This window comes from Panthera tigris, chromosome D2 (genome assembly GCF_018350195.1).
Source record: "Panthera tigris isolate Pti1 chromosome D2, P.tigris_Pti1_mat1.1, whole genome shotgun sequence".
NCBI lineage: Eukaryota > Metazoa > Chordata > Mammalia > Carnivora > Felidae > Panthera > Panthera tigris.
Genome location: NC_056670.1, coordinates 70,628,871 through 70,642,732, shown reverse-complemented (window position 1 = coordinate 70,642,732; position 13,862 = coordinate 70,628,871). Strand labels below are relative to the sequence as shown.

General features: G+C 47.2%; 1 protein-coding gene across 8 annotated transcripts in view; it reads left to right on the top strand.

Annotated features, from left to right (window-relative positions):
- ABLIM1 (actin binding LIM protein 1) overlaps positions 1 to 13,862 on the top strand; it is a 293,808-nt gene that overhangs the window by 143,255 nt on the left and 136,691 nt on the right. For all 8 annotated transcript variants that reach the window (XM_042960677.1, XM_015538779.2, XM_007084839.3 and 5 more), the window contains exon 2: positions 11,690 to 11,824. In XM_042960677.1, the coding sequence (XP_042816611.1) occupies positions 11,690 to 11,824 (135 nt within the window). The remainder of the gene's footprint in view (positions 1 to 11,689; positions 11,825 to 13,862) is intronic.

Below are 13,862 nucleotides of genomic sequence, written 5' to 3'. Positions count from 1 at the left end.
AAATGATAATGAGGGCTTTTTTTTTTTTTAGGGTGGGGATGCGCTGGGGAGTGGGGAGGATTTCGTGCCTCAATAGGGTATGAGATGTGTACAGGGTTTGGGTGGATCCTAGCTGCTTATGTATCTACAGTCGTTCCCTTTGATGGCTGAGCAAATGTGGAAAAGCTGAGACTAACACACACTAGTCAAACCTGCTGGTTAACATCTACAGAGACAGAAAATGGATTGGTGGTTGCCAAGGACTGAACAGGGGCAGGATCTGGGAGTAACTGCTAAGGGGTATGAGGTTTCTTTTGGGGGTGATGAAAATGTTCCAAAATTAGATTGTGACGATGCTCACACAGCCCTGTGAATAATACCCCAAGCCGTCGAATCGTGCGCTTTAAACAGGTGACTTGTGTGAATTGTATGAAATGTGAATTTAATAAGGCAAATCCTACTGTTTACAGCCCGATGGGATAAGCTGGAATGGATACACTGGAAGCCGTAAGGTTCCTTGGGTGAATTGACCATTCGCTGGGTATCGCACAGCAGAAAAGCAAGTGTCATTGCCAATAGTCACAGAAGACAGCAGGACAGGAAATTCAGCATATTTGAGTTTGAGGTGGAGTGCGTGGGTATTTATGATCAAGGAGCTTAAGGTGTGACCCACCATGTTGCTGCATTGAAACTCCATGGAAACAACGATGGCTTCCATTTCTTGAACACTCACGAGCTGTCAGGAAAAGTGCTGAGCACTTTACATACATTAACTCATGTATCCTCCCAAGTATCAAAAGTAGGATTTATCCTCATTTTACAGGAGGGGAAATTGAGGCTTCGGGAAGAAAGGTAACTTGTTTTGAGATCATATTGCTGAGAGGGGTGCGGCCAGGATTCACACCAAATCTCTCTGACCAGAACCTGTGCGGTGACTGGCTCACCCACTGGGGTGACCTCTCCCTGCACGCCATCCTGTGAGGGCAGGGGGCTCCCAGTTTGCCTACACTGTGGGCTGAAAAACAGCCCTACCGCAGCTCATCAGAGATAAGCTAGACTATTCTCTGATTCTACCACTCCACTCAAGACCTCCACCCAGAGAGAATTAAGGAACTGTAAAGTTTGTTCCTTAACCTGCCCTCCAAGGAGGCACAGGGGCAAACGTCTTTCACTGTCCTGTATTCCACGATGCCCTTCGCTCTGTGCTCCAGCTAAACCAGATTTCCAGATGTTCCCCCAAACACACCCTGTCCCACCCTTCGTTGTCTAAGATGCCTTCCTCTTCCTTCCCACTCATTTAAGTCCCTCCCTTCCTTTGACGCACAGCCATAGGAGTGCTTCCTTCTTGAAGCATTTTTCTGGTTTCTCTTTCCTCCTCTTATAATTTTCTTCTGGCACACGATTTATTTGCTACCTTGTATTCGTATGCATTCATTCTCATGCATTTTGTCTCTCTCTCTCTCCCCACCCTCTTCCTTCCATCTCCCTCTAGCTACCCTACTAAGCTGTAAGGATCTAGGGTTTATAGGAATGTCAAGGGTTTAGAAACGTTGCCCCTTTCTCCTTCTGAAGCCTCTATTTCAGAAGATGGCCAGGCCTGACTTATCATGCCCCCAGCATGCTCCGGGCTCTCCCCTCTTCAGGCCCGAAGGGCTCATGGCGCCCCTGCTCTCTGAACTGTCCTCCCCATCACCCTGTCACCTGCAGCCCACCCCCCAGTGTCAAATCACACTCTCTCCTCCCTAGCGGAACTTTCTCCACCCATTTGCCCCAGCCTAGTGCTTGCTCGTCTCTTCCGAAGTCCTTACATATTGTCTGTGCCCGTCCTATACCCTTCATCTCCCAGGAAAGCCCCCGAGTGGTTTTCTCTCTGCTCTGATCAGCTCTCCAGGTAGGACTTGCTGCGGGCTGTGCACATGTCTGGGATCCCTGCCTTCAGAGGCAGGGATGGCTTGGCTAGTCTGTCTCTGGAGTCCCCACAGTGCCTGCACAACACAGCACACGCAGCAGCAATCACTGGGTCAACATTTGTTGACTCTGTTGATGAGAGATTATTTCCCGAGGATGCTAAGGTTGCATTTCGTTTTCATGGAGGCATATTTTTAATGTCTCTCTGTTCCCTGTCCCCCAGTCCTGCGTAGGACTTCAAACATATTTTTTCTTTCCCGGTGATAGACTTTGCGAAGTCTGTGCTCTCTTAAACTCCGGAAGAGAATCTCTTCTCACTACCCAGAGAGCAGTTCTAGCATTTGTAAAATCGTGTCTGATTTTGCGTGTTGGACGCGGGGAACACGAACTATTTGCGTTTGTCTCCCCCTCCCCGCCTCGCCGTGGGTGCAGACACCAGAGAGAACCAGGGCAAGGTGAGCTGCTGTGTTTGTTCACAAAGTGCGAGTGGAAGTGCCTTTTCAGAAATGGTTCAAATTCTGATTTCGAGAATTTGGAATTTACCTGAACCAAAAGGCTCATCTTGCTGTTTACTAGGATTATAGCCTGGACACCGTGGTGTGCTGGTAAACGCTCTGGGAGGGGGGCAGGAGAAGGCCTGGATGTGTAAAGGCTGCCAATAACCACGGTGTAAATCCCCCCCCGCCGACTCTCCCCCCACGGCCTATCTCAAACTACAAGGTGAAGTCACCGGCCGCACAGTTGGGCGGGCAGTGCACGGTCGGCTCTCCACAGCAAAACCAGCTCCGGCTTCCCACTCGTGGGGCAAGTCCCTGAGCGTCTCTGAAGGTCACTTTTCATAGCTGTAGAATGAGGCGAATTTGAAGTCGATGGGATCAAGGGAGATAATATACTTGGACCCCTTTTATAAATCGTGAAGTACGAATGCACATATCCGTCATTTTCATTAGTTTGTCTAAAATGCTATTTTTAACTAATCGGTCATTCCCGTAGTATCCTGAGCCGTGAGTAAAAGCAGCCAAAACAAAAGGCAAAGACAGCCGGGAGCTTCCTGTGCTGTTGTCAGACTTCAGTTTGTACCTCACAGGGATGCCTGGACCTACGTCTTGGTTCTTTCTATTCTAACCCCTCTAAGGTGTCTGGAGTTGTGGGGGTGGAAGCCAATATTGGTATCGTGCCTAAGCTAAACCCTGTCCCGTGACCGTAGGCCCAGATGCTAATAGGCCGTGATCCTGTCTCTAAACTCGTGTTCCCAGAATGACTCCAGGGGGACCACGGTCTGTCCCAGTCTCTAGGTCAGCAAGGAGGTCACTCTCTAGCAGCCTGTAAAGATGTAGGGTTTTGCCAGCCCGGTTCCGACTGAAGCCACTGCCCACTGGTTTGACTTGATCCATTTCTTTTTTTTTTTTTCTTTTTTTAATGTCTTTAAATGTTTACTTATTTTGAGAGACAGAGAGATAGAAAGCAAGCAGGGAGGGGCAGAGAGAGGGAGACAGAGAATCCCAAGCAGGCTGTGCACTGTCAGTGCAGGGCCCGATGCGGGGCTGGAACTCACGAACCGTGAGATCATGGCCTGAGCCGAAATCAAGAGTTGGATGCTTAACCGACGGAGCCACCCACGCGCCCCCGACTCGATCCATTTCTAAATGGGCTTTCTGGGGAAGGGACAATGTGAGATTCCTGGCTGACCTTAAAAGGCTCTATCAAATTTCAGAAGGGATTTTTGTCATACGTGAGACATGCCTGCTCATGCAGGCTGGTGACAGTTTCTGCTGATGCGGACCTCTGTGTGCTAGGGTAGTACTGGAGGGGATGACGACATGTGGTCACCTTGGAGGCGAGACCTGTATTCTTAGCCCCCCTTTACCGTCTTGGGGGAAGAGAAGCACATGGCGGGAACGCAGGCCTGAGAGGCAGGGATCCGGCCTCCTGATCCAAAGTCCTTTCTAATTACTGTGAGGGAGGGGAGGCAGGACTCTAAGCAAATGACTGCACCCCAAAGTAAAATTACTGAGTGCGTCAAAGAGAGGCTAGCGGAGGTCACAGAAGGGTGTTGCCTCAGTGAGTTATCTCAGCCTAGAGGTGTGTCTGAGGACTCACTCTTTTAGGAGGCGGCGAGGGCACCAAGGTGACTTTTACGTCCCTTTCTGAGATTTGCCTTCCTCTACAGAAGGCAGGTGTAGCACATCCGGGCCAAAGCGTCATGTAATTTACAAGGAGGAAACTTCCTGGCTGAATCATCATAATCCTAGGACCTCTTTGCCTTGCGAGAATCAGATTAACTGGATTTGAGCCTGGGATGTTTCTATAAGCAGGAGCCCGGCTGACCGGTTGCTGACTGTGCCTTTTAGTTGAGAGGAATAGCAAAGACCTGTTGCGCCGAGTCAGAAAGGCGAACTGAGTGTGCGGACATCTTACAAGTGGAGGGTGACAGGTGGCAGGGAAGCCAGAACTCAGCCGTCCTGCTGCCCGCCTGCCGGGAGTGTCAGTGCCAAGGCAGCCCTGCGTTTTGTGCCCACATAATAATCCTGATTAACAAACTAACGTGGTATAAAAAAAAAATTAGGTCGTGGAAGCCAATTAAAGAGGAAGATCATTTTGAGCAGCTAATGGCAGGGTTACGGTATGTAGCTCCAAGGAACTACCACTTGGCACAGCAGGAAATTGACTTTTAGGTAAACTGCAAATTAAGCACTCTATGCACTTACGTAAACTCTTGAGTTTCTTGTTTCCTGGGCTCAATAGCAGTGCCCTTCTAGCACAAAGAAGGGGAGTAGGGGTGGAGAGAAGCCGGAGCATCTCTGTGATGTGTTTACCATTAAATGGGAACTAATGGGGTAGAAGCTCAGAAAATATTTTAGGTAATCCAACAGTCTTGGCAACGTAGACTCCTAGGAGAATAGGAAGCCCACCTTTAAGCGGCAACCAACCTTACCAGCAGAATATCATTCTGCGATTGCAGATCGAGATGAATCCTAACAAGAGACCCTTTTCCAATCCAGGCCCGTGCTCAAGGCGGAGGCCACGGGGACGGCCGTCCTGGTGGCAGGCTGCGTTTCCTCCCTGTATCACCCTCACCCTGTGAGTGTTCTTTTCCCTTAAATTGCTGCAGCCTGGACTAATTTCCTTTTATATTTGAAGTGCTATTTCCCATCTGCTTATTTACTAGCAGGTGTTACCTTTGGGATTATGATGTAGCTGGGTGTTCACTGCCTGTGAGCTGTGTAATCAGAATTTAGCTAGTACGTTGCACTGGTCTCATTTCCTTCTGTGCTGGATACGGCTTTCCTGTGGAAATCCCCTGTGCAGTGCTCCAGAGCACGGGCTTTGGAGTCAGACTACTTCTTAGCTGTGTGATCTTGAACAAGGGATCCAGTTCAGCGGAGGTACCCTCCTCAGCACTATAGGAATAAGAAGACAGCACCCCCATAAGGCATCTGTGAGAATTATCTGTGATCACAAGGATAAATTAGTCCTCTTAATGCCCGGAACATAGTAAGTCCTCAATAAATAGTACCTGCTGTAATAATAGAGTGGAGTTATTTACTGAGATGCCGTGAATTCAGAACTCCGTAGCTTCACGTGGGAGATGCTCCAATAACGGTCTTGGGTGGCAACCATATTTTCCCTGATCCAGAAATTGAACTGAGAAGTCCAGAGATGGCAACCCGGATTATTTGATGCGTGAAGTGAGAAGTAACCAGAAATTTGGAGTAATTGACTGTTGAGCTTGCGGTTGCATAAGGCCAGGGTTGACGCATTGTGAGACAAAAGCAAAATAAGCACAAAACAAGAGAAAGTCAGATGCTGGGTGACAATACAGGTATTAAGTGCGGGAGGACGTGGGGGAGAATGGAATATTGGATCAACACAGACCAGAGTGACAGCTTCAGAGAAGAGCCAGCAGCTGGGCTCGGCCCCATGGGTCAGGTTGGATTTGGACAAGTAGGAAAAGAAGAAAGCGTTCTAGGTGAGGCACAGAGCCATGTGTGAAGGCTCTGGGGATGCTGAAGATCGTAGACCAGGGAGTGGTCAGAGGGCCCAACCAAAAGGGGATTGGCATATTTATATAAACAAGTAATAGAGTATCGTGTGCATTCTTTGCGGTTGGTTCAGAACCACTTTTCACAGTGCTGAGTACTCTGCAAATACTAAATAGCTTAGATATCTAAATAGCTAGTGGGGACCGTGTTATTGAAGATCTCTGAAGCTACTCAGAGCACTTTAGACTTGATGGATTGGGATTGAGAGAGCTATCGGAAGTATTTTGTTTTTACTTTAAGGAACTTTTTTTTGTAGAACACTTTTCAATTTGTAGAAAATTTGGAAGTTAGTACAGAGAATTTCTGTATACCTGAAATTTCCCAGGTCAGTAACGTTTTACATTAATATAATCCTTGCATTGTAATTAACCAATATTAATGCATTATTAACTAAAGTCAATATTTTATCCGTATTTTCTTAGTTTTTCTCCAACGTCCTTTTTCTGTTCTGGGATCTCCTCAGGGTGCCACATTAGGTTTAGTTACCACATCATCTTAGGCTTCTTATGGCTGTGACAAGAGGACTTTCCTCCTTGTCTTTGGTGATTTGGACAATTTTGAAGAGTATTGGTCAGGTCTTTGTAGAATGTTGTCAATCTGGGAATTTTCTCATGCTTAGGGTAGGATTATGGGTTTTTTTGGAAAGAAGATCACAGAGGCAAAGTGCCCATTTTTACCACATCATCTCACAGGTACAGACTATCACTGTGACTGTCACTGTTGATGTTGACCTTGAGCACCTGGCTGAGGTAGTGCCCACCAGATTTTCCCACTGCAGGGTTCCTCTTTCCCTCCTGTCCCTACTGCCCTCGTTGGAAGAAGTCACCAAGCACAGCCCACACTTAGTGGGGATTTATGTGCCACCTCTTTGCAGGTCACATTGGAGAAGAACCAGGGAGTAGAAAACTCTCCACACTCTGAGAAAAAGGGGTGAAGGGCTGGATCTGGGTGGCAAGAGGAAGGGGGTGCTCAGGCACTGTCTCTCAGACAGCGGAGAGAATTTAGTGGGACATGAAAAGAGGCTGGAATCAAGGATGATCACAGGATTCCAAGTGGCAGTGATCAGGGGACTGTTTGGGTGTAGAGAGCACTGCATTCGTTGGCGGCCAACTCCATTTCTTGGCTGTGTCACCGTGGCGGAGTCACTTCATCCCTCTGAGTCTCTGTCTGCCCATTTGTTAACCGGGGTTGACCGTTCCTGTCCTTCCTGCCTCCTAGTGCTCTTTGAGAGTGAAATGACAAAATGCAGATGTGAGCGCTCAGAAAGCCATCAGGCACAAAGCGTTGTCGTTTCAAAGGCTGGCTAAGGGAGTGCTGGGGCCTTTGGGAGAGGAGGGCACCCAGGAGAGGGTTCTGAATGTCTTAGATAATCCGGGACAAGTCATGATTCACGCTGCGTACTCTGTCATGGGTTTGTGATTGTCACCTGCTGAGGAGATTTCTATTTCAGATACGCTTTCTCAGATGTTCTGTTTCTGGGGGTCTAGTACCTTGGTCTGTTGGGCAAGACGAGGCTGGTTGTAGATTAAAAGGAAGGACTTCGCCTAGTCTTTGTGGCCTTAATACCTGTAGTGGCCTCTGCTTGGGGACACTGAAGGTTACTGGGATTGCCTTACGGATCTCGGTCCCCCAGCCTCACCACCTGCAATACCTCATAGGCATTTTCACAAGTAATGCATCCAAAATGGCACTTTGGTCTCTGTCCTTAATGGAGTTTCAGAGATGTAACTGACTTGCCTTGTCTGCCTGTGACAGGCAGCGTGAAACTTTTCAGCTTGCAGTGGGCTATTTATCTGAGTAGCCAGAATCCCTCCAAACTGGATATCGCATAGTGGAGGAATCCCTTTACCTTTATGGGCAAATGGACTCGTGGCTCTTCATATATATTTCCTCACTGTTCAGAATGTATGCGACCATGCTTTTGGTATTGTACTATTCTTATTTAAAAAAAAATTTTTTTAACATTTTATTTATTTTTGAGACAGGGAGAGACAGAGCATGAACAGGGGAGGGCCAGAGAGAGGGAGACACAGAATCTGAAACAGGCTCCAGGCTCTGAGCTGTCAGCACAGAGCCCGACGTGGGGCTCGAACTCACGGACCGCGAGATCATGACCTGAGCCGAAGTCGGCCGCTTAACCGACTGAGCCACCCAGGTGCCCCTGTACTATTCTTATTTTAGCAACGAACTGATGAGCCATGAAAGATTTTAAGCATGTCCATGCAAGTTCCAGGGTAAATCATTGACTTGGTACAGTAGAAAGAGTCAGGAAGCTTGTTAGATGTGACTCTGCCAGTAACTTGCTAGTAACTTTGGGCAAGGGATGTAAGCTCTTTGCCCCCCAATCTCCCTATCAGTAGAACAAGGGACCAGCCAGGCTCTGAAAGATGGCTCAGTGGCGGAAAAATTAGCAACAGAGCCAGCAGGCATTAAGAGGAGGGTGGAATTACTGTCATTGCCATATCGCGACTGACTCAGCGTATTTCAAAAAGTGTAGACTTGAGCCAACCAACATACGTGTGGTATTAACCAAACTGCCAAAGGCACTTGGGTAAAACGAACTTCTTTATTCTTCTTTAAAAAGGAGCGAGATTCTTTTGCCGATGTTGTTGGGGTGAAATGAACACTCTTCTTCTGGTCTTTGGATTCTGTCATTCTCTAATAAGGAAAGCCCATTTCTTCACAAGGGCGTTGTTCTGATATGTGTCTGCCTACCGAGGCTGATGTATGATGGAAAGGCAAGTAGACACGATGTAGGCTGTGCTCATCTCTGGGTGAGAACAAAGGTCACCTCTGGGCAGGAGGACATAGTGTAATATATATTTCCAGAGGGAAACGCTTGCAAAATACAGATGCTGATGCCAATTCTGACCTTTGTGGCTGGTGCCGGCAGTCGGTCTGGCACCTTCGTTGAGACAAAGGGGAAAGCCAAGAAGTGAAATGATATTTTCCTTCCCTCATCATTACTCAGCACGGCTTACTTGCTTAGCTATAAGGAATTCAAGCATCAAGAGAAACTGCACAACAGTATCCAAAAAAATGCATTCTCTCTTATGGCCAAGAGATCCACTCTGCTCCAGTATTGTTGCTGAGGAGGATGGTCTTATGGATTGCTTTTTTCAGTTAACTTTCCTGTAACTTGCTTATCCGTATTGTTTCAATTCTAGAGGAAAATAGTTCTGAAACTAGAAGGTGGATAAGAATCACCTGAGGAGCTTACTAAAATGATAGATCCCTAATTCCCACCCCTCGTTCAGTGGGGCTGAGGAATTTTTGGATATATGGCCCCGGGGGTTCTGATTCAGGGGGTCCGCAGAGCTGCTTTGCAGATTCTCACCGGGGTGCCACGCCCACTAGCGATACTTTATCACGCACACTATGTGCGTTCCCTTCATAAGCCAAGTCCTAGTTGCCGCTTTCAGAACCGCCCTGGAGCTTGGATAAATAAATCCTTGCCTGACTCATAACAGTTTGCAACTCAGACAAATAGTATGAGAGAAGCGCAAGTTTGGGAGGCAGAAAGGCCTGGGTGTCGAGCTTCCAGCTTCTACTTATTGTTCCCTGAGCAGGTTGCACAAGAACTTGTTCCATTTGCTTATCTGTCAAATGGGAACAGTATTACTCACATCACCGAGAGGCGGGGGCGGTGGTGACGATGGGATAGAATGACTTGTGCATCAGCACTCAGCACCATGCCTGCCATTTAGTGGATGGATGCTCAATAAATATCCCTTTCCTCCATTCTCACTGGAAGCAGGATTAAGAAGCAAAACAAAAATTCATAGTCATATTTTCCACCAGTACTTAAAGCAAATATTGCTAGAGAATCTTTTTTTTTTTTTTTTGAGTTTATTTATTTATTCTGGGGAGGGGGCGGAGAGAGACAGACAGACAAAGGATCCAAAGCAGGCTCTGTGCTGACAACAGAGAGCCTCATGGGGGGCTGAAACTCATGAACCGGGAGATCATGACCTGAGTCTAAGTTGGATGCTTAACTGACTGAGCCACCCAGGCGCCCCAAGTGAAACTTTTTTTTTTTTAATGCCCAGGTAAATAGATTCGGGGCCTTGTTACACATCACTTTAAAAGTCAGTGGTTTGTTTGTTTTTGTTTTTGTTTTTTTTTTAGCAATCTGGAAACGATGCCCCTCCTTAACTGACTGAGCCACCCAGGTGCCCTACGATGCCCCTCCTTAATTGCCTTTGGTAACGCTGACTTCTGGTGTAAATATACATTTCCAAGAGCGATCCCAGGGGGCAGAGAAGGCCACGCAGGCATGTCACAATGGTGGTACCTTTGCTGACGCTCCCCAGGTCCGGGGCAGAGAATTCGGATCAGGTGTTTAACCTGAAACCACACCTGCTCCTAGTCAAAATCTCCCAAGGACCACCTTGTTGCTCAGAACTCAGCTAGTAATGGATTATTTGGACTGGGTCGTTCTTCCTCTTTCCAGGTGAAATGAGAACGTGAGAGTGGTCTGAGAGAAACAATACAGCATTATACTTGTGGTGTCCTGCGAGCTCCTTGCTGTAACGGGCTCTCTAAATCAAGTGTCAGCATATCTGCCCACAGCTCTCCCCTGTCCTACCTGGCTTTGCCGTTGCAGGAAAAAAAGTCATCTTTGTTCTTTGTGTTGGCTGATTAATTTTTAGGTTCGCTGTTCTTATCCCATCTCCTGCGTTCGTGGATACTTATGTCATACATTTCTGTATATCCCATGGTTCTTCCTCCCGAGGACTCAAATCAGGGGGGAAAAAAAAACTAGCAAAAAGTGCCTCTCTGCATTCTTTGGCTGGAGAAATTGCAGGTTAAATGAAGACCCTTGGTCAGCTCCAGGCCACAGTGTCATCTCTCTGCCTTTTATGGGCCAGGACAGTCTCAATAACTTCCACGTTCTGAAGGCTAAACTCTGGAAACGGGGAGAACAATGCCAGTGAGACGCAGCATATGATTTTAGAGCCTGAAAAGACCTTAGCAGTCCCTTGGTCCAACCGATCGCTTTTGTTTTACAGGAAACGAAACTGAGGTTCGGAGAGACCCCCATAGTTATTGGTAACTTATTTTTTTAAAAGTTAGCGCCCACACTGTGTGTATCAGGTCATGTGCACACGGCAGGAGGCTCCTCATAGGCCTCCAACGGGTGAAATGAGCTGCCAGAGGAAGGTCAGGGGTGACTCTGGTAGACCAGATGAGAAACTAGCCAGCACATGCTGTCTAATGAGTCAATAAACCTTTGCTGTGCTCCTTTGGGGCATGAGCATTCTGCTGTGCTCTGACCAGCTGGGGGGAAGGAAGAAGAATACAAAATGAGGGGGAGGGGGGGGAATACGAATTGTAAGAAATTGTCCCCATCCTTGAGGAGCTTACAGTCAATAGTGAACTCCTTACTGAAAGGTGTTTCTAGACCAAAATAAAGACATATGACAAATACATATTACAAAATATTAAACCATACAAGATCATATATTTAATGGCCCAGTTATGTAGTCCTACAGAGGTTTGGGAGGAAGAAAGAGGGTTGCTGGTTCCCAGAGGGACAAGTCAAGTGTTTCCCCCCTGGACTGTTAAAGCCACAACTCTCTTATTTTTCAGTGTATCCTCATGATTATGGCACAGGGAAGGGGCTCAGTTCATCCTTCTTGAATCAACGTGTGGCTCATTGGGTAACATAATTATGCAGATATTTATGTATGCCCGTAATTGACGCCTTTTGTAGGAATGCTTTCTACTCACATGGGTCTCTTGTTGGTTTTTTCCAGTGGCACACCCTCAGGACCCTCACCACCCATCGGAGAAGCCTGTCATTCACTGCCATAAATGTGGGGAGCCATGCAAGGGTGAAGTGCTTCGGGTCCAGACCAAACATTTCCACATAAAATGTTTCACCTGCAAAGGTATGGTGCCTCCAGCTTCCTGGTCTAAAGGCATGTCACAATCTGTGCTCAACCTCAGGATCCGTCCCTTCCCTTTAACCCCATGCCAGGCCACCAGGTGATACGTGAGTGCTCAAAAGCCCGGGCATCACTTATTTTCTCTAATTTGCTTGGAGCCGACTCATGGGGGAGGCTAAGTCCCCCAAAGACTAATGGTACACAGGCCTTTGAATGTTAACTGAGGGCCCTGATCCTGGGAAGAGGGAGAACAGTAAAAACAGTTTTGTGTTTTTCCCCTGAAATGAGAAACTCTTACCCCAAAGTCACCTTGTCCCAACAGCCATTATTTACAGAAGGGCTGGTAAGCTTGTAAGATTAGGGTTCTAACTCACTGGATCCTGTGGGGTAAGTGGGGAGCATGTGTGTGTGCATGAGCATGTGTGTGTGTGTGTGTGTGGGTGTGTGTATTGAGAAGTGAGAATTAATCAACAACACTTGGAAGGCCTCCAAGAAGCTAGCAAGTTGAGACTGATTTCCATTAACAAGTCTCCCTTTTGGGGTTTCTAACTGTTGGCGTCTTGGGATAAAATACGCTGCCCTGTTATTCCGGAGCCAGGGCAGGACTGAGCGGGAAAAGAGAGGAAGAGGAGAGTGGCTTTGTGTGTTTGTTTGAACTGAGGGCAGGTGGGGAGCTCAGGCTGGGTTGAGGGGTACAGGAGGAGGGACAAGACCATGAGCCTGCTCTGTAGCTCACCCTGCCCTCTGCACACGCTGGCCTCTCTCCTCTCTGGATGAGCATTTCCTTCTTGGTGTCTTCTCACGGTATGAACTCAGCATTGTCATCATAAGCCATCCATCCTTGGCCATCTTTGGTAGGTGGACTCCAGGCTACCAAGTGACTATGAAATACATGAAAACAGGAGGGGCAGGGCCTTATCTGGAGTCCACAGCTGATTGTTTCACCGTAGGTAAACTTTTCAGGAGAAAGAGCACTGACAAATGGCTGGGTGAGAAGATGGAAGGGACGGGGAGGACATCAGTTTAGCTCCCATTGAGCATGACAAAGGGCTGCAATGCGCATTCTATAGAGAAGGATTCTTTAGTCCTTCGCAAACACCTAGGAGTAAGTACCGGACATATCATTTTCAGATGACTCAAGTTGGCCATCCAGAAACATCACGGTCTCACCCAGGGTGCTGACCGTGCTGCCACTCTGTGTGGCTTGAGTCTTACCATTGCCACCGAGCAGCTCTGTGATCTCAGGCAACTTCCGTCTCTCCGTGGCCCCATGTCCTTATCTGTACAATAAAGAGACTAGACCATGGGATATTTAAGTCATCCTAGGTCCGAGGTTTGCCGATTCCGTATACACATAACAATGTGTATAATAGAGAACCCAGAGGTACTGAATTAGAGCCTCCTACCATGTCAGAGAAGAGGTGTTTTCTGGTTACATCCAGATTGGTTAACTGAGAGCCAGGCATTATATTCTGTTTCATTTTTTGCTCATAAATTGCCTGAGACATGGCGCAAGGAGTAGATTTAGATTTGGTTTGAAATAAATATGGTCCACAAACAATGGTGGCTTTGCATGTATTCTGTATTTCTTTTTTTTTTTTTATGTTTATTTTGAGAGAAAGAGTGTGGGGGAGTGGCAGAAAGGGAAGGTGAGAGAGAATCCCAAGCAGGCACCAAGCTGTCAGCACAGTGCCCAACGTGGGGCTCAGACTCGTGCACTGTGAGATCATGACATGAGCCAAAATGAAGAGTTGGACACTTCACCAACTGAGCCATCCAGGTGCCCTCTATCTTTCTAATGGAAAGTACAAAGCGTTAGTCTCAGGTCTGGGTTGTCACTGTTCAGCACACTAAGGTATTAGAAGACATGTTTGTTTATCCCCCATGGGAAGCTTCCTTGCTTTTTTTTCTTTTCTAGTTTAAACCTAAGGGCTGAATGTAAGTTACTTATGTTGGGACGTTTTCCCATATACTTTATTTCATACTACAAATGTGTTCCTGAAAAGTCGAGTGTTTATATAAATTGAATCATACTTTAGGA